This window comes from Opisthocomus hoazin, chromosome 1 (assembly GCF_030867145.1).
Source record: "Opisthocomus hoazin isolate bOpiHoa1 chromosome 1, bOpiHoa1.hap1, whole genome shotgun sequence".
Taxonomy (NCBI): Eukaryota; Metazoa; Chordata; class Aves; order Opisthocomiformes; family Opisthocomidae; genus Opisthocomus; species Opisthocomus hoazin.
The window spans coordinates 132,113,200-132,132,505 of record NC_134414.1 but is presented as its reverse complement, the minus strand read 5'-3'; the positions used below and the strand labels follow the sequence as shown (position 1 = coordinate 132,132,505).

Genomic DNA, 19,306 nt, shown 5'->3' with positions numbered 1-19,306 from the left:
CAGAGAAACATAACATTGAGAAACTCATCACCAAGCTTTTGACAGAATGTGGAAAGGCAGATTTACAGTCAGAACTGACGAGGATTAGACTGATAGCAGGCCACAAAACTTTTTGTACTCCATTAGCTCCTGTTTGACCAATACCTCTATTAATAAAAATGCACATCCAAAGCAACTTCATTGCTTTGCTTTATGGGGATAGCAGCACAAGTCAGTAAAACTAACAGTGTTCCTGAGTGCATCCGACCATGTTGTCTTGCCTGCAGCAAATCTGAAAGGCCAGATGGGAAAGTTGTGAAAATGCGTAACACCGAGAGCACCTTACGGGGATGATTCAGGGCCAAGGTAATAGAACAGGAGCTTGCTGAGTTCACCACGCAGACATACATTTGATGGCCTGAATGAAAATGTTCTCCTTGCTGCTGCCCCTAAAGTCTACCCGAAATAAAATGCTGTTCCCAGAGCCTGTATGCAATAACTGAGTATTCACACAGGGAATGTTGCCGTATCTGGCAGAAGCAGAAACACCTCTATAGAGACACCAGCTCGAAAGAGCTTTGGAGAATCCTCCTCTATACCTATGCTGAGGATTTCCTCTTCGAGGGCTATCTATCCCACCCCTTTCAATGCTCATGACTAAACAGAACTGAATTGCTGCTGGGCATTTCATTATACAGAGATAAAGCTACATGAGTTAGCTTGCAATTTTTTCTTTACCCCTACAAGAGATGAAAGGACAGCATTCTTCTCTGAGAAGTTGATAGGGCTTGCCTGAGGAGGTACATGAGAGGACAAGGAAGACTGGGGGAACGACTGTTATTATCTGCATCACACTAGTGGTTAGAAATCCCAGACAGGATCAGGCCTCCACAATGCGAGATGCTGTATGCCCACACAGGATAGGAAAAGCTGTAGCCTGAAAAAGGAAGCTGCAACAGACAAAAGGTGAGAGGGGAAGCAGATGCAAAGACATTAAATACCATGCCCAAGTACATACAGCCAGTCACTGGCTAAGGAACAGAAAATTCATGTCCTGTTAACTTGCTTGTGGCAGAGATGCTTTAAATTGCTCAGAGGCTGTTAGGTGAAAAAGACTGTATATGTGTTCACAGCTTGGAAAGGCACTGAAGAGATAATATGCCATTTATTCATATTTTATTTGTACTCTATACCTGAAGCAAAATGGAGATGCAAGCTGAATCTGTTTTCTATAATTCTTTTCCCTCCACCCTTTCAAAAATAGCACATTTAGAAAACATTGGAATTTTAATTTCAAAGACCATCACACATCAGACTAGAAATGGTAAACCAGATGCCCTTCACCCTGCTGCTACAATGCAGCCACATTCTCGGCTTGAGTGTGTCCTTTATCCTTATAGCACACAAACAGCAAACAGGAACTGGAGAAGGGAAGGGGACAGAGAATAGGGTGTCAGACTAATTTCATCCCCTGAAGGGTTTAGTTTCAGATATTGTGAAAACCTTCCTGTGGCAGATTCAGAAAGTCTTTAAAGCCCCTTCAAAGGGACTTCAAAGTCCCTTCAAATTACAGATTGTGAGCTTGCTCACAATTTTCCCTGGACTTGGCTGTTAGTTACAGAAAGGACTTTTAAAATGACATGCAAATATCCAGCTTCCATGTCTGCTTCACTCAGTCCCATGTCTCTGACTGTTTTTGGAGGGGAGGGTTGTGTGATATTGTGTGATACAGAAGCACAACTAACTATAAAGATTATTTCTGGACATCATACTGAATGATGTGTAAAGCTTACAGCGATAAGCTGGTTCCCATAACATTTCCTGCCTTTGCATTATGCATTTTGGCTTCTCTGGCACACCAGACGTACATTGTGGAAAGTGATGTTTGATGAAGTCAGTTTTCTGCATACACATCCCTGCTCTGAGCTGCAGTTCTTGGGGATCATTTGCCATTTGTGTCAGTCTTGTTTGGCGGAGCTTCCCTCATGAGCTGCCTGGCCGTTAAAAGGAGTGTGTGGACGTCCACGCAGAGTCGGCGAGTCTGGCCAGAGCAGTTTCCCCTTGCGTTTCCATGCTGCCAGACACCGATCCCTGCAGAGGGATTTGGACTGATGATGCAGTGGGTAAGGGGACATTGCCCCTCAGAAACATGCTCGAAGGGCTGCTGTTCACCTCGCTTCCCGGGTTGGCAACATTTACAGCACTGTTACTCACTGTCCACAGGCAAGGGTAGTGGCTGGAAAAAAAAGCAGTACAAATTGAATGACTTATTTCAAAGCATTTTCCCCTGCACAGGACTTACCACAGTAAAGTCAAGTGCATTATCTGCTAAAAGGCAGCTATCTGAATCGAGTTACTGAACTGCAGATCTTAAGTGAAAAACCACCAGTGACCATGGAGAGAGGCACGAAAAGAAATGTACAAATATGTGTGAGATTTCAAGATTTAAAGACCTTTTTGTGAATGCTTGGAGCTGGCAGGGCTCATCAAGAGGGCTTTAAACTAGGTTCGAAGGGGGAAAGGGATATAACCTGGCTCACTAGAGATGAGCCCAGGCGTGGCATGCCAGTGTTGGGGGTGAGATCGACAGCCCAGCTCTACACCAATGCTCGCAGCATGGGCAATAAACAGGAGGAACTGGAAGCCATTGTGCAGCAGGACAGCTATGACTTGGTCACCATCACAGAAACGTGGCAGGATGACTCTCATGACTGGAGTGCTGTGATGGATGGCTATAAGCTCTTCAGAAGGCACAGACAAGGAATGAGAGGCGGTGGGGTGGCTCTGTATGTTAGGGACGGCTTCGATTGTATAGAGCTCAATGATTGTGATGACAAGGTCGAATGCTTATGGGTAAAGACGAGGGGGAAAGCCAACAAGGCAGACAACCTGCTGGGGGTCTGTTATAGACCACCCAACCAGGATGAAGAGGTAGATGAAATATTCTGCAAGAGGATGTCAGAAATCTCACAATCGCTAGCCCTTGTTCTTGTGGAGGACTTTAACTTACTGGACATCTGCTGGAAATACAACACAGCAGAGAGGAAACAGTCCAGGAGCTTCCTAGGGTGTGGAACGTAACTTCCTGATTCAGCTGGTAAGTGAGCCTACCAGGCGAGGTGCCTTGCTAGACCTGCTGTTTACTAACAGAGAAGGACTGGTGGGAAATGTGGTGGTCAGAGGTCATCTTGGGCTTAGTGACCATGAAATGACAAAGTTCTCGGTTCGAGGTGAAGAGGAGGGCCAGCAAAATCACCACCATGGACTTTCGGAGGGCAGACTTGGGCCTGTTCAGGATGCTGGTTGAGAGAGTCCCTTGGGAGAGAGTCCTCAAGGGCAAAGGGGTCCAGGAAGGCTGGACATTCTTCAAGGAGGAAGTCTTAAAGGCACAGGAGCAGGCTGTCCCCTTGTGCAGCAAGATGAATTGGCGGGGAAGACAACCAGCCTGGCTGAACAGGGAGCTCTTCCTGGGACTCAGAAAAAAAAGGAGGGTCTACCATTTATGGAAAAAAAGGGTGGGCGACTCAAGAGGAATACAGGGGTCTCGTTAGGTTGTGCAGAGAGGAAATGAAAAAGTCAAAAGCCCAGCTAGAACACAGGCTGGCCACTGTTGTAAGGGACAACAAAAATGTTTTTACAAATACATTAACAACAAAAAGAGGGCCAAGGAGAGTCTCCGTCCTTTATTGGACACGGGGGGGAATATTGCCAACAAGGATAAGGAAAAGGCTGAGGTACTTAATGCCTTCTTTGCCTCAGTCTTTAGTAGTCAGACTGCTTATTCCCAGGGTAGTCAGCCCCCAGTGCTGGAAGATAGAGATGGAGAGCAGAATAAATCTCCCATAATCCAGGAGGAAGCAGCTATGCCACCTGGACACTTGCAAGTCTATGGGGCCAGATGGGATCCACCCAAGAGTGCTGAGGGAACTGGTGGAGGAGCTGACCAAGCCACTCTCCATCATCTATCAGCAGTCCTAGTTAACAAGGGAGGTCCCAGATGACTGGAGGATCGCCAGTGTAACACCCATCTACAAGAAGGGCTGGAAGGAGGATCCTGGGAACTACAGGCCTGTCAGCCTGACCTTGGTGCTGGGGAAGATCATGGAGCAATTCATCCGGAGTGCGCTCACTGGGCATGTGAAGGACAACCAGGGGATCAGGCCCAGCCAGCATGGGTTCATGAAAGGCAGGTCCTGCTTGACCAACCTGATTTCCTTCTATGACCAGGTGACCTGCCTAGTGGATGAGGGAAAGGCTGTGGATGTCATCTACCTGGACTTTAGTAAGGCCTTTGACACTGTCTTCCACAGCATCCTCCTGGAGAAACTAGCTGCCCATGGTTTGGATGGGTGTCTTCACTGGATAGAGAACTGGCTGAATGGCCGAGCACAGAGAGTGGTGGTGAATGGAGTGAAATCCAGCTGGTGGCCGGTCAGGAGTGTTGTCCCCCAGGGCTCAGGTTTGGGTCCGGTCTTGTTTAACATCTTCATCAATGATCTGGATGAGGGGATTGAGTGCTCCCTCATTAAGTCTGCAGATGACACCACATTGGGCAGGAGTGTCAATCTGCTTGAGGGTAGGAAGGCTCTGCAGAGGGATCTGGACAGACTGGATCGATAGGCCGAGGCCAACTGTATGAGGTTCAACAAGGCCAAATGCCAGGTCCTGCACTTGGGTCACAACAACCCCATGCAACACTGCAGGCTTGGGGAAGTGGCTCGAAAGCTGCCCGGCGGAAAAGGACCTTGGGGTGTTGGTCGACAGCCGGCTGAGCATGAGCCAGCAGTGTGCCCAGGTGGCCAAGAAGGCCAACGGCATCCTGGCTTCTATCAGGAATAGTGTGGCCAGCAGGAGTAGGGACCCTTGTACTCGGCACTGGTGAGGCCACACCTCAAGTACTGTGTTCAGTTTTGGGCCCCTCACTAAAAGAAAGGCATTGAGGTGCTGGAGCGTGTCCAGAGAAGGGCAACGAGGCTGGTGAAGGGTCTGGAGAACAAGTCTTATGAGGAGTGGCTGAAGGAACTGGGGCTGTTTAGTCTGGAGAAGAGGAGGCTGAGGGGGAGACCTTATTGCTCTCTACAACTACCTGAAAGGAGGTCGTAGTGAGGCAGGTGTTGGTCTCTTCTCCCAGGTAACTAGCGATAGGACGAGAGGCAATGGCCTCAAGTTGCGTCAGGGGAGGTTTAGATTGGATATTAGGAAAAATTTCTTTACTGAAGGAGTGGTCAGACACTGGAACAGGCTGTCCAGGGAGGTGGCTGAGTCACCATCCCCGGAGGTGTTCAAAAAACATGTAGATGTGGCACTTTCGGAGTATGGTTTAGTAGGCATGGTGGTGTTGGGTGGATGGTTGGACTTCATGATCTTAGAGGTCTTTTCCAAGCTATGATTCCATGATTCCATGCTTATGAATTTTAAAGAGTTGCAGCTGATTGTTCTGGCAACTAAATTAGAGAAGAAATGTGTGCATTTATTTTGGGAAAAGAAGGGGAAATGCTTGATAATTAATTGACTCTCTAGGTCTAAATTCCAGCCACTCCTAGATCTGTTTACCACCCTTTTAATAATATTTTTATAGTAGAATATGAATTCTATTGTTACATCCCTGCATGGGAGTAGGATCCTCATTTCATGCAGAAGAATAGTGAGGAATGTATAGAGAAAAATAATTTGGCTTTAAAACGCTCACAGGCTGTGGATACCAGAGTTCTCTGTGGCTGTTCCAAGATCCTGGTTCTCATCAGTGCTAGGGAAAACCAAAGCACCCATTGATTTCAGAGCAGGAGATAATTAACTTGTTGGAAAGTTCTGTCCAGGAATCTCGAGTTGGGCACTTAGGACATGTTTCAAATCCTGGATACCGATTAAAGCTTGGAACAAAGTGTGACTCACCAAGGCAGCCTCGCTGCTCCTAATACCAGCACTTTTAATGTAACCTTATAGCAGCCTTCCAGTGCCTGAGGGGGGCCTACAAGAAAGCTGGAGAGTTCTGACAAGGGCCTGTAGTGATAGGACAAGGGGTAATGGCTTTAAACTGGAAGAGGGTAGTTTTAGATTAGATATTAGGAAGAAATTCTTTACTGTGAGGGTGGTGAGGCACTGGAACAGGCTGCCCAGAGAGGCTGTGGATGCCCTCTCCATGGAAGTGTTCAAGGCCAGGTTGGATGGGGTTTTGGGCAACCTGGTCTAGTGGCAGGTGTGCCTGCCCATGGCAGGGGGTTGGAACTAGATGGTCTTTAAGGTCCCTTCCAATCCAAACCATTCTATGATTCTGTGAACTTTACCTGGGTCCAGGGCTGGCAGCTCCCTTTGTGTGTGGCACTGAAAGCAAATTAGCATGTGGAGAGGATGGCAAAGTCCAGCTGTCATGTCCTGAGAATACCTGAAGATTATTGCTGGAGCTCTCCAACAAATTAACTTGGGGGGCAGGGAGGGGAGAGAGAAAAAGCAACAAAGAAATCCTCAGTGACTATTGCAGAGACATCGTCTTAAGGCAACAGCAGAACATGGGTAGGCCTGAGGAAGCAACCTGATCATGAGGTTCCTAACCATAGGTAAAAGGACAAAATTCACGTTTAATAAGAGAGTAGCAAGGTGCTATTGTAATTCCAGGTGGTATATGAGAAGGTACAGCATGATAGACGTAGGATATGCATTTTCACAAGTCTGACTAATAGTCTTTTCATTAATGATAATTGCCATATGACTGGCAATGTTTTGATACAGATTTCCTTATAACTTGAGCTTAAATATTTCCGTTAAACAGGATGCCATGCTAAATTACAATTAGTGAGCAGATTGCTTTATCCTTACTCTTGTTTCTGGCCAAATTCCTCTGATCAAAGTAGAATCAATTTCTGGAACTCTGCACCCAGATCTAGAGAGTGAAAGGGAGTCAGAAGACATTTTGGAAATTCCAAAATTCCCTCATCTCAAGTCAGCTCCTACCATGTTCCTAAGGGCCTCTTCAACTTAAGAGCACAACCGCTTCATGACATGACATTGAAAGAAGGCTTGCAATGCTCTTTATGTATAATTGGGAGCTGTACTTTAAGCAAGATTGTTCATTCTCATTTATAATTAACAGTTACAGTGCACCCAGCTCTTTGTACCTCTTGTTTTGCTGCCTTAAACATACTCCATGCAAGGTTCAGTGCAGATTGTTACAGAGATTCATCGTGCTCTTTCCTAGCCTCAGCTCATGCTCGTTTTAATGCTCATGCTAACCTAAAGCAACGGTCGGTCAGGCAGAAAGTGTCTGTTCCCTGGAAGCAAAGCAGCATTACGGTTGTACCTGTAGGTGAGTGATTTCTCTGCACGTAGGAAGGTGGGTATGGAGCAGCCCGATGCCCTCGCAGTGCTGAATATCGCTCGCAGCCATGGGGAGTGTGTGGAGCTGGCAGAGGCAAAGGTCCAGTGTACTGATAATTAGAGCTTCCCGACGCACACATTGTGTCTGGGTTGGAAATCAACCAGCCGCCCACTTCGAGGGGAAAGGGAGAAGAAAACTATGATTGCACTAAACCACTGCAATACAATAAAACAGCCAGCCTTCTTGAAGAATAAGCTGTGCCTCAGAAATACCAAGCAGTTTCCAAGATAGTGGTTTATGGAACAACAGACAATCAAAAAAAAAAAAACCACCACCACCCCCCCCCTCCAAAAAAAACCCCAAACCACCAACCCTAAAAAAAGACCTGAAAACAACTAACAAAATGTCATAAATATCAAAGAATGAATGAAAGAAAAACTGACGACCGTTAAAACAAACACAAGCTGTGCTCCCCCCATTTTTTTTTACCTGTTCACCAATGAAAGGTAATTTTTTAGGTGATAAAAAATTCACAGTTACAGATACATAAAAAAGGGGGAGAAAGCCCTACAAATGCCACATATTATCTTGATTCTAAATTCCTTTTAATGATGAAAAAACGGATCATAAGGAAAATGATCCTTCTGCAGAAAGTGTCACATTATTTCCTACTGTGAGGTTTCTTGAGTTTTGTTTTTTTTTTTTTTAAATGATGCTTGTCTATGAACACAATTTAGGTCTTGGTGAATGATTGATATGATCCAGTTAAGCAAGTCCCAGCTCCCAGCACCTAACATATTACACAAAACTTCCAGGTGACACGAATAAAAACCTTACAGTGAGAATATGTCATATGTTGACCTTCAGAGACTGTTTCTGGAGCATCCTTGGGATGATTTCTGAAAAGCAGAATGCTTAATGGTTAAATTTCTCATTGAGAAATTACAAAAGAAAGTTAAAACCAGAACTATTCACTAAAAAAATGGAAAAGTAAGTTAAAAAGGAGGGAAATCCATCTTCTTTAACGACTTGCTAGGCAGCAGAAGACTTTTCTGCAGTCTGCCATGAGGGAAGCAGGAACTTATGTTTCATGGCATACATAAAAATGTTCCTAAATTTGTGCCAAATTTGGGGGCTGAACCTGGAATTCTAAATCTACCTGTGGGTACCGTTTCTGCTTGCATCAACAGCCTCATCCTGGCCTCCCGCCCAGACCAAGGCCGGGCTCTGCCTCCTGCTCAGCCAGGCAAGCCAAAGGCAGGATTCCCCCTCCGCAGCTGGAAACCCCGACGCTGAGACACAGCAGCTTCTTAAGGGGTGAGAGGGATGGGAAGAAATACAGATTCTCCGGCAGGCATGTGGGATACTTCACGTGTCACAAGACACAGCAGGTCCAAACAAAATTTATTAGCAATTATGGACTGGAATGCATCATTTGGATGCCCCTCTGCACCAGCGTGGATGATGCAAGTAAAACTTTAGAAAGATAAACCACAATTTGTTTCTGATGGAACCGTCTCTAACATCTTATATAGTGAGCACCTACAGGTTACTGTTAATAAACACATCATACGTTATCACACAGATTTAATAATAGCAGTGTAGTTACGTTGAAGTTGCTGTGCACTTTCACGCACTTTCACTTTAGTTATGCTTTTCGACATCTGCAGTTAACTTTTATTCCCCTGAGCTATCAAGTTACAGATTCATTGGAGAGTAAGTACAATGTAGCAAACATATGCAGTGTATAACATTACTGGGGAAGTTCACACCATCTCATTTCAGGCTTCCTGTGTAGACAGTGATAAATCCTAGGATTGCCAAGAGGATATTGACCCACTTCAGACCCTATTGTAATAATTATATAGAGAGCCTTCCCACTAATATCAGTGGAGTGACTCTGGATTTAAGACAGCAGAAATAAGATTAAGTTATATAATTTATCTTTCACATTTTGATGCCACAGTTTTAACCTTATCAGCAGCAAAATGCTACTGGAGCAAAAAAAAGAACTCACCTTTCCTTCGCATCCAGGAAGGCTTTGGCAAAGGGATTATACTTGATTTTGAGAGCTGTTATCTTGAGTTTACAGAAAACAAGGCATGTTAGTGAAGGCAATTTGGAATAGACGCTTGACAAAACATCTTCCAGAGTAATCTAGGTAGAACTGCCTTGGTTAGCCTAACAAACTATATCCCCACACATTATGTTTTCCAGGGCTGGTTTGGGGAGAGCTTTGCTCACTGCAGAGTGCTGTGTACTGCTCAGTGCCACAGGCATAACACCAGTCAGGGCAGCCTAATGGCATGGTCCAGTCTGGCAAATCCTGTGAGATGGCAAAACTTTCAAGAGAATTTAAACACTGAAATCCTACCAAGCATGAATCAAATCTGCAGCAGCACTAGCTAAGGGATATCACATGAGTTAGGAACCGTCACAATCCAAAGCATCCCTCAATTACAGTTTTGGGGTTGGGAGGAAATTTTCCCATGGAATGTTGCACTGTTCTGCAATTGTATGTATTATGAGGAGCGGGGAGAGATAGGGTTATCATTATAACTATCGGTCATTGCTGGAGAAAGATGCTGGACTTGACTGTAGGGGTCTTTTTCCAGTAAGGGACTGGGATGCCAGGACAGATGGACCAGTTTGGAATAGCTGTGACAGGATATTAAGCTAAACCTGGCTTAGTACTGCAGCCAGACACTAGATCAGACAATGTTCAACCGCAGAGAGAAGATAGAGTATTAGACCGGATGGAGCATCACACTGCATGGGACTGGCGGGGAAACAAGAAAAGGACCGGTCTGTCCATGCTGATCTTGTAGTTAATAAGCTTTTAATATATCTCATCAATGGTGACCAAGAGCACAGTGTGGCATCTGCCTACCTCTTCATTTTGATAGGCAGTCACAGCTATGAACTGCGTCTCAGGGAAGGAGCAGTTCATCACCATCCGGTGGGGGCCTCCTACGCGAACTATGTGTACCTGGGGCTCATATTTGTGCAGGGAGTTCAACATTATCTGCAGAAAACAAAACAGAGAGACAGACCCCAATGCCACTCTGGTATCCCACAGCTGCTCTTTCGCTCTGGCTCTATAATAGACCAGATGTCACTGCTAAACCTCCCCAGTCAGTGATTACTGACAGCAGAAGAGCAGGTGCTTTTCTCCCTTCTGATGAACCACAGGGCTGAACAGAATGAAACTTCACTGGACTTGCATTTAAAACTTCTGATACAGCAACATTAGTGAATATTTGTGTTAGCAGCTATGACCTTCAAACCATTGGGTTTCCCCTGCACTAGAGGCTGTTGAAACAGTTAAGAAGCAATCCCTGTCCTGCTTCTGTTATCTGAAAGACTCAGAACCACCATCACAGAAATCAGGGCCAGGAGGAGCTGAGGCAGTCACCTAGTCATCTCCCTGGGCAACATGAAGTGTATCTAATCAAGCCTCAACAGATGTCTCTAACCTGGCATTAAAAGCTGTGAATAGTGTTGATTCCACAATACACCTTCCTCAGGAGGTCTATTATATTGCTTAATTCTTTCTACTGCAAGATTTTTTTTTAAAAAAATCTGTACTTTGGAAAGTGCTGCGTGCATACATATATATATACATATGGAAGAACACATCCATTAGCATAAAGCACTGCTAGTCAGCTACTGCTTTCTAAAAACACCACAGAAGGGGAAGCTGAAGCAGAGAGTGGGGACATGGTTTACCTTAACACTGTTGTCCAGATTTCAAAAGAAAACAAAGGGAGCTTTAGTCATTTGTTATTTAGTGACTTTTATTGACTTTCGTTTGGGCTCTGTTTCTCATATGGCTTTTCCTCCTCTACTTTCTACTTTTTTCCTCTTCACCATATATACATATTGTGTTCCCCTGGTTTTTTTTCCAGGATCTCTTTGACCCTCCAGGTTGGTTTCCTGTACCTTTTTTACCCCCATGCATGCTTTTCCTGAGGCCTTTAACTTTTCTGAGGTCCTGCATGCAAGACAAGAATTTGCAAATTCAGATCCCGTTCTATGCTTCACATTAAATCTCGTGTGCTGATTCCATGTGTGACTTAGGAAAAGTCAGGTCATCTTTCTGTTCTCCAGTCTGTAAAAATGGAGATCATTTCCTACCTAATTAGGGTAGTAGGCTTGTGGAGGTACCTCGCAAACCTAATGGAAATAACAGATAGACAACATATAATATTTACATGAAATAAATTGATTCTGGGCTGACAAGTGTCATCCAATGTAGGAGTTTTGTACAAAACAAACAAGCAAACAAAAGGTCTTCTGCAACATTTTACCTTTAGATGCATCACCAAAATAAAATACGAAACAAAACTAATTTTCCTGTTTGCATTTTTAAGGGGTTCAAAGAGAAAGTCACTTATTTCTGGTACATGTGGTTTCTTTCCAAAGGCCAAAGCTGATTCAATAGAATATTGATAATTATCATGATGCAGAAGCAGACGTAGTAATTATTTCATTTAGGAGCAGCCTTTTATTCTGCTATCTGACTCCTGCCAACATTCCACTTACACCAAACAACATGGGGGAACACAACAAAAACCTAATACCCATGACCATTTTTTCCCCCTTCTCTGAAGTCCTGTGTAAAAATCCCCAGCACACAAGACCAACTCTGAAAAGCCCCCTGATGATTAAGTAAACCACAGCACTCTGTCTCTCTTAACATCAAGAAGTCCATTAAAATCTGAAAGCGCCAATTAAGGCCTGTTTATTCCTGTTTACATTTGGCCTCCAGAGAATAATTGGCATCTGTGGGTGAAGAGGCCTGTAAGGGCCTCTATAATTACATAAATGCACCCTTGATATTTCTTGATTGGTAGGTGCTTGCAATTGAAGCCAAGAGGTGTATGGGGAAACATCAGGCCATACCTGCCCACTCCCATTGAGCTTGTTGGTAAGTTTGACTTTGCTGAAGGAAATGGCAGCTTTCATCCAATGGGCCCCAAAGTTGGGAGAGTCTGGGTGGATGTAGACGCAGCTGTGGTTTGGCGGCTCTGGTTTCCCAGCCGGCACCCACTCGCCATTGACGTACTTCCAGCGGTGGCTATCAGTCGGGGCAAAGTCCAACAGGAAGGAATACATGGCGTTCGGGTCCAAGCCTGACACGCTGATCTTCAAAACAGGGAACATCCTCCTGGCCGGGAAACAAGAAAGGGAGACACCACTGGAAACTGGTTTTGAAAGACTCTCCTCCATATGTTTGTGGCCAGATGCTCACAGATTAGGTCAATGTAGAAAACATCCTCCCTCCCTCCATCTGGCTGAAGCAGTCTCTTAAAGGTTAATCCTTCATTTTATTTTTATTTTATTTCAATCATTTGGAAAAAAAACATGTTATCTCTACAGTAGGGCACTAAGGTCTTTATCATGCCAAGAGTTATGAACGTAATTAATGTACTGTGTATAGTGTCAGCAGAGCCCATGGGGTCTGGACATGCTAAATATATCCTTAGGTGTGGGACAAGAAGTCACGAACAAGATTGAACAGAGTTGAAAATGGCTGAGAATGTGGAGCTGAACCACAGATTCACTGCATTAACTGCAGAACCCTGTGATGAAGTGCACTTCTTTGGTGCTTAGATTCTGTACTCTGTCCAGTGGCCAAGTCCCACCTTGTCTGACTCTGGATACGGCCCCTGAAATCATCCTGCAATCTCCAGCACTCAGGACATAATCCTGGGTATTCATCAGACTCCCATTTGATTTATTGACCACACTACTCTATACAAAAAGGTTCTCTCCCTGCCTCTGAAGGGACTGTCATATGCTATCATTTTTGTGAGCAGAGTCAGTCACTTCCCTCTGTCATTTGCCTTGGTTCTTGTGTTAATCCCTGACATATCCCACCTGAATAATGGTTTCCAGGTAGCGCTATTCTAAATGCCCTAATAAGTCTGCTACATTCTCCTTGTCTAAAAAATACTTGTTTACTTTGTCAGGGTTGTATCAGGTTAGTCTGTCATGACAAATTTAAGAAAATGCCTTCTTATCTCATTTTCCATTGTCTTCCACATATTTCATTACTCTTTCCTTCAAAAGACATCCTGAATTCTTATTACAGGGATATATGAAAAAGTCTGTAGTTAGCTGAAACGTGTTTTCTCCCTTTTTTAAGTGCAAGTATTCACATACCATCCCACTACTGTTACATATATCTCCAGTTTGAGAAGTCTGGTTAAAACCTTGCCATTAGACCTTGCACTTGGCGGTTCTTCCAGTAATTTGGTCCCATCCTTCCATATTCCCTGACCTCATCAGCTTGATCAGGCTCTTCTGCTTTTAGCTCCACCTTAGCTACTATGCTGTCCTTTACTAAGATCTAAACATCTGTCATCCAGCCTCCCCACCATCTTGTGCATTTAAAACTGAAATCCTGCGTTTGTTTAGTTTTGGGAAAATGGTCCTTTTGTGCTTAAAGGTCCAATGTCACCATTTCTCAATCCCTTCTCAATTATTTTTTTCTTTTGTAAAGGAGATTTGCAGCAGCTCACAGCTAGACTTTCAGCAGTTTTCTGTCTGCCCCAGTACTTGTGATCCATGCCACACAGCTTTGAATTGGCATCTCAGTGCCTGGAAGTCTGCAGCAATAGAGTTAGTAAGGCCCCAACAGCTTCAGCAACTGGGAAAAATTTGTGGTCAGCAGAGCAGAGGAGTCTCCCAACAAAGGTATCCTATTCATTAAGTTTCTTAACTTGTCAAGGAATACACGTCATTACTGTGGAGGATTATTACAGCTGTTACATATCACCTCCTACATTCTTCTCATATGAGTAAGAGGCCTCCCTGCCCCAGACACCTCCGTACTGACCTCTCCTGGCAGCTGCCGTTTTGCCATGCCACTTTTTTATGCACAGGCCAATGACTCTTTAAGCTCCTTTTCTCTGCGGGTGTAGAGACTGGTTACACCAAGCAACCACAGCAATAGCCTGAGGTCCGTGGCCGTGGGGCTAAGGTGAGGTAGCTCTCTAGGCTTAGTTAGGTAGCAGTGCAAGACATCCAAAATACACAAGAAGGGGACTGAAAATCCAGGCTCTCTCAAGGGACCCCAAAAGTCTGCCCCTGGAGCCATGCTCTCCAGTGACACCCAACTGCAGGTTGCTAACAATCTCCTTATGACATCCCACTCACACCTGTCTTTCTGGACACCTTTGTATAGTTCTTGCTGTATACATTCAGCACCTTCTGCTGACAGGAAAAGACAGATTTGAGACGTTTTGGATTTTTCATCTAAGTACTTGGTGATGTAGGGCCAGCACAACATGGAGAAACTGAGATATATAGAGCCGTGATCTTTCTAGCTAAGGCAAAGATTTATATGCTACATTTAATGTGTCTTTCTGACCAGGATGCACCAACTATCAAACTGGGATCTGATAAAAAATATGGATGCGTTGCTCCCTGCTCCCCCCAGACTCCCTACAGTCAGTCTTCGAAGTAACACGCGTAGATATTTAGCTGAAATTGAAGTGGAGGGGAAAATTCATCCACGTGAAAATTTAATTTCACTAGATTTCTCAGAACTATTTGTGTTACATACAGGTTGTTAATTCCTCTGCCCACAATGGAGACTTCTCTGCCTTTCTACTTGAGAGGCTTGAGTTTACCTCCAAAAGACCTATAGACTAATGCCAGAAGGGAATAGTCATCATCAGCTCTGACCTCCTGTATCACAGAGATTATAGCACTTCCCTGTGTTAACCTGCTTTGTACACAGCTAATCGCCACCTCATTTGGACCAGCATGTCTTGACTGTACAGATTCTAGCGATGGAAAACCTACCACCTCACTTGTTCTGATGATTAAGTTGCTTTACTGTTAAAATCACATTCGTCTATCATTTGGCATAGTGAATGATGATTTCTCCAAATTTGTTTCAGTCAGAATGCTTTTTTTCAATGATCATGTAGGTACACACGTGACCTCCATTACTGCAATAGCTGAGCACTTCAGCCTCTTCAATTTATTTAGAGCAGATCTGCTACAGTTACTCCACAGTATAGAACTTGAGTGGGAACATGTTTGATATCAAACTCGAATGTGTAGTAACCAGTAGAGTTGCTTTAGCATTCCCCCCACTCACATTTGCCTGCATTGATCCACGGTGGATTCTCCCCACGTGCAGAGGGGAACAGTGGCACCTTCCTGCCTCCAGGCAATAACACGGACTGCAAAGTCTCTGCATACTGCATAGCTAATATGGTATGAACCCTGAGAGAGAAAACCTGTCCAATCAGAAACAGAGTGTTTGATATTGAAATGCCAACTGATTTACAATAAATCTGAGTAAAATAGGAGACTGATTTCCACCATATCACCTGCACCCCCTGGGATGTATTTTGCCATACAGCATGTGGTTTAATTTCACTGATGTCTATCCTGTTCAGAATATACCTATCTTCCCTGTGTACCTAGGCATATTGCTATGGCAGGTGATTATTATAATGAAGTACGATACAGCAATGGAGACGTATCTATGTATTAACACTGAAGTTGGTCCATCTAATTATGACATTGTGGGACCCTTGGTACCAATTAGAGATGACTCAATCACAGCAGATGACAGAACTGTGCATGCTAGAATTTGACACTTGAGGATCACTAAACAATCATCCTTTCATTCTCCTGGATGCTTCTATATTAGGTTTTGGTTTAATTTCTGAATTTTGCTAACATGTCTGTACAAACTGTCTTAGTTTTCAGATGCAGAAGTTCAGACTGGCTCTTCTTGTTAATCGTAGAACACAACTTTCAAAAGCGTTCATATACCTGTCAGCAAGAATTACTGAGTTCGTTCTACTGATTTAAGCAGCAGCAGAATTAGATCAATATTTTTTCTTTTGAGAATCCCTCTGGAGACAATCACTGAAGAATCTTGAACCTCAAAAAAACTCAGCACTCATAGGAAACTGTCTGAAGTTTGTCTCCTTTTGAATAGCATGGAGTTGTTCAGAGAGCTCTGCTATAGGCCACTCTGTATTCCCTTTTTTTGGTGCACTGATGTGTTTGTTATGGAAGATACTTTCAGAAACGCAAGAGGTCCTTCTTCATAGTCCCTGATGCTACAGAAACTTTATAAAAGTTTTTATGCAGATGACAGTGTGACATGCTTTTATATTTTTTTATTTTGAGATTGCTGTAGTTTGATCATAAAGAATCTATTCCTTCCCCCACTGGCAGTACTAGAGCTGTTGCTGGCTTCAGGAAAAATAGCATCATGCTGATAAGGAGTGTGTAAGTTAGAATAAAAAAAAAATAAGGCAGCTTAAACAGTGAAATAAAAAGTAACCAGGCGTATTCAAAGAATGAGCTATTCCCTTATCATCATAAAAAGATTTTATCTATGCACTCACCTAGACATTTTAGAGAGAACTACTATCACCATGCAATCATGATTTACATTAGCTGAGACGAAAGAAACTGAGAAAGCCCTGTTAGTAAGGCGCGATTCTTTGTACCAATTTTTGGTCACTTATGCTGCTAAGGACTCAGTTTAAGCTACTGTACACTAAGTGAAAGACCACTCAGAAGTTTGCTGTAGCCTAACTGCAGTTTTTAAAGCAATTTAAATGAAGCAAAAGCAGCTTCTCTGTGTAAAGAGAACCTTAAAAGCAGATTTCTATCCCTATAGGTTATTAGGAGGAATCAGAATAGCAATAGGCAGTGTTACACCAAGAGCTGATATTTTGGGCAGGTAGGTGTTCTCTCACCAGAATAACCTGGCTGAGCCAACAGATTAGATTTTTTTTTAACTGCTTTCACCTGTGTCCCTTGTCAAGCTACAGTCAACAGTAGTATCGTCCACAAATTCTGCTAAATCAAAGTCTGCAAAATTAATAAATGTCACACCACATGAGTAAATCTTTCTCTCCATCTCTTAATTCCTCTCTCCTATGTGTCTTGCAAAAGAAACGTGTGTATGTAGGGGGGGAGCGGCAGAGGGGTGGTGAAGGTACATTAAATAAAAACCTTAGCACCACTTCACAGGCCAACCTTATTCTAGTAGCTGCCTGTCTGTTATGTGCTGGACTCTGCTGCCAGCCCCGTTCAGAGCAGAACCTCTGTGGAGAGCCTCCTTCACAGCACTATCTGATTCAGAATTAGTGTCCTTCTCACCAGGTTTTGCACTCTTTTCCTATGCCTTCCTGCGTTCCCCAAATGGTAAGATATATGATTAATTTACATCACATTATTTTGTCTTTCTAAAACTGCATGTGTTAAACCAATATTCCGCACTTGTTTCTACGGGGACCAGCAACAACTACGGAGCAATACCAATGTGGAACCACGCAGTCCGGGCTACACATACATGCCATGGAGGGCAGTGTTATTGCATCCCATTCAAGTACAGGCTGCTTGTACAAGCTGTTAATATCCAAGGCCAGAAACACAAGGACTGCAGCTGGGGATTACAACACCAATCTGCTTCCGTACAGTAATTTGAGGTCTACAGGTAAGGACGTGCTAATGAAGGCTGAGGATTATTAGTACAAGAAGTCACTCAAAAGGTTTTGAGAGGTACCATCTATTCCCCTGCAAAAGTTCCCTTTTTGTGCAATCTTATGTCAGTCAATAAATTTCTCCAGCATGTTTCACAAGTGGGAATAAAGGGTGGCAGGAATGGTTTAGCAGCGAGCAGGGGCATCCCATTCTGTTCGTGTGCTGGTTTTAGGGGACTGCGAGGCTGCAGGGATAAAACCGTTATGTGCTCATCACAGTTCTTTCGAGACTGCACACACAGTTTATTATTATACTACTTAACCCCCCCCCAGCTGTCACCTACACTTAGCCCACGGCGCTGAGCAGATCACTCACCTGCCGTTCTTGGTCACAATCATCTCATTAGTGACTTCCCTGAATCTCTGCCAGAGCGTCGCATCCTCTAAGACAACCTGGAGCTGTTTCTCCGTGGGGTCGCCTTTGTCTCTCCCAGCCCGGAGTTCGCTCTCCACCACACTGAGAAGCCTGGAGACGGTGCAGTCGCTGGGTTTTTTGCAGCCCAGGTCTGCCATGACGACTTTACTGCCAGAAACTTCAGGTAGCTGTTAAAAGACACAGATAATGAGCTAAATCAAAAAACAAGTCATTTCATTGGGCACCGTCTGACAAACGTGCTCTCCTCGCTCTTTTGCCACTGACTCGCTCTTTCCCCTGGAAGTCCCAATGGGCAGTGACACCAGCGTGTGGAGCACACACTCCACACAGAAAGAGGACTATCTCCTAATTACCTGTCAGACGGTCAGGTGGGTGGCAGGCTGATGACTCAATTGGCTGCCTTGAAAGAAGAGTCCTCCATCCAAATTAGCATGCTTTTATCTTTTTTCAACCTGAAGTGGGTCTAATTGTTCTGCTTGAGAACCAGGTTTCCATTAATGAAAATTGTTTCATTTCCAGACTGAAACAATGCATGGAAATTGTGTTCGCGCTGATGCGGACTCTGACTGAAGGAGCTGGTAACAGTCAAGACAGTTACACAGAGAAGGTAGTCTTAAAATATTTTCACCAGGTATGTTGAATAAATGCATTAACCTCTTTCCTCTATGTTCCCAAATTGAAATGTAATAGTAAGAGACCCTTCTGCACTGAGGTTTCAATGCACAAGGAGAAGGTAGCATCCCTATGCTCCACCGTTGATGCCCACTGTGTCCATCCCTTGGTCCCACAGTCATTCACAAAACACCTGCTGCATGTTATGAGCAGCTGAACTCCCCTCTGGCTGCATTTCCAGGGATAGACCCAGTGCTTCTGGTGCTGGGCATGATCCCAGATGCCTGAGGCCTGCCATTGCTGACTTGCTTAAGGTCTATCTCATACAAAAGCTCTCTCAGCATCCCTAAAACTGGCATTCCCTCTTGCCTCAGGCTGAGATCTTCCCTGACAAGTTTAATCCAACTCCACATACCCTCCACAAAGAAGCCACCATTTTACTGAGGAGTCCAACAATTTTGGCACTCAGCCAAGGATGCAAGAGACCTGGGTTCA

General features: G+C 44.2%; 1 protein-coding gene across 2 annotated transcripts; it reads right to left on the bottom strand.

Annotated features, from left to right (window-relative positions):
* Positions 1-1,980: 1,980 nt before the first annotated feature.
* Positions 1,981-18,380, bottom strand: TBX19 (T-box transcription factor 19). Of its 2 annotated transcripts, none has more exons than XM_075412637.1 (8): positions 18,140-18,380; positions 12,197-12,461; positions 10,182-10,316; positions 9,309-9,370; positions 8,129-8,190; positions 7,274-7,462; positions 6,264-6,396; positions 1,981-2,215 (listed from the first exon to the last, which is right to left on the bottom strand). In XM_075412637.1, exons 1-8 carry the CDS (start codon positions 18,334-18,336, stop codon positions 1,981-1,983), a joined length of 1,278 nt encoding a protein of 425 aa, XP_075268752.1. In that variant the 5' UTR covers positions 18,337-18,380. The 2 variants fall into 2 exon arrangements, with proteins under 2 accessions (XP_075268752.1, XP_009937757.1); XM_009939455.2 differs by having other exon boundaries at positions 7,274-7,375; positions 18,140-18,355.
* Positions 18,381-19,306: the final 926 nt, after the last annotated feature.

Bases quoted from the DNA above. Each gene is read 5' to 3' on its own strand.
- TBX19 (XM_075412637.1), bottom strand. From the start codon at position 18,336: ATGGCAGACCTGGGCTGCAAAAAACCCAGCGACTGCACCGTCTCCAGG. The intron at 10,317-12,196 runs GTATGGCCTGAT...TGTTTTCTGCAG, and splicing joins AGCTCAATGGGAGTGGGCAG to ATAATGTTGAACTCCCTGCA. The intron at 7,463-8,128 runs GTAAGGTTTTTA...TTCCCCTCGAAG, and splicing joins ACATATGACATATTCTCACT to TGGGCGGCTGGTTGATTTCC.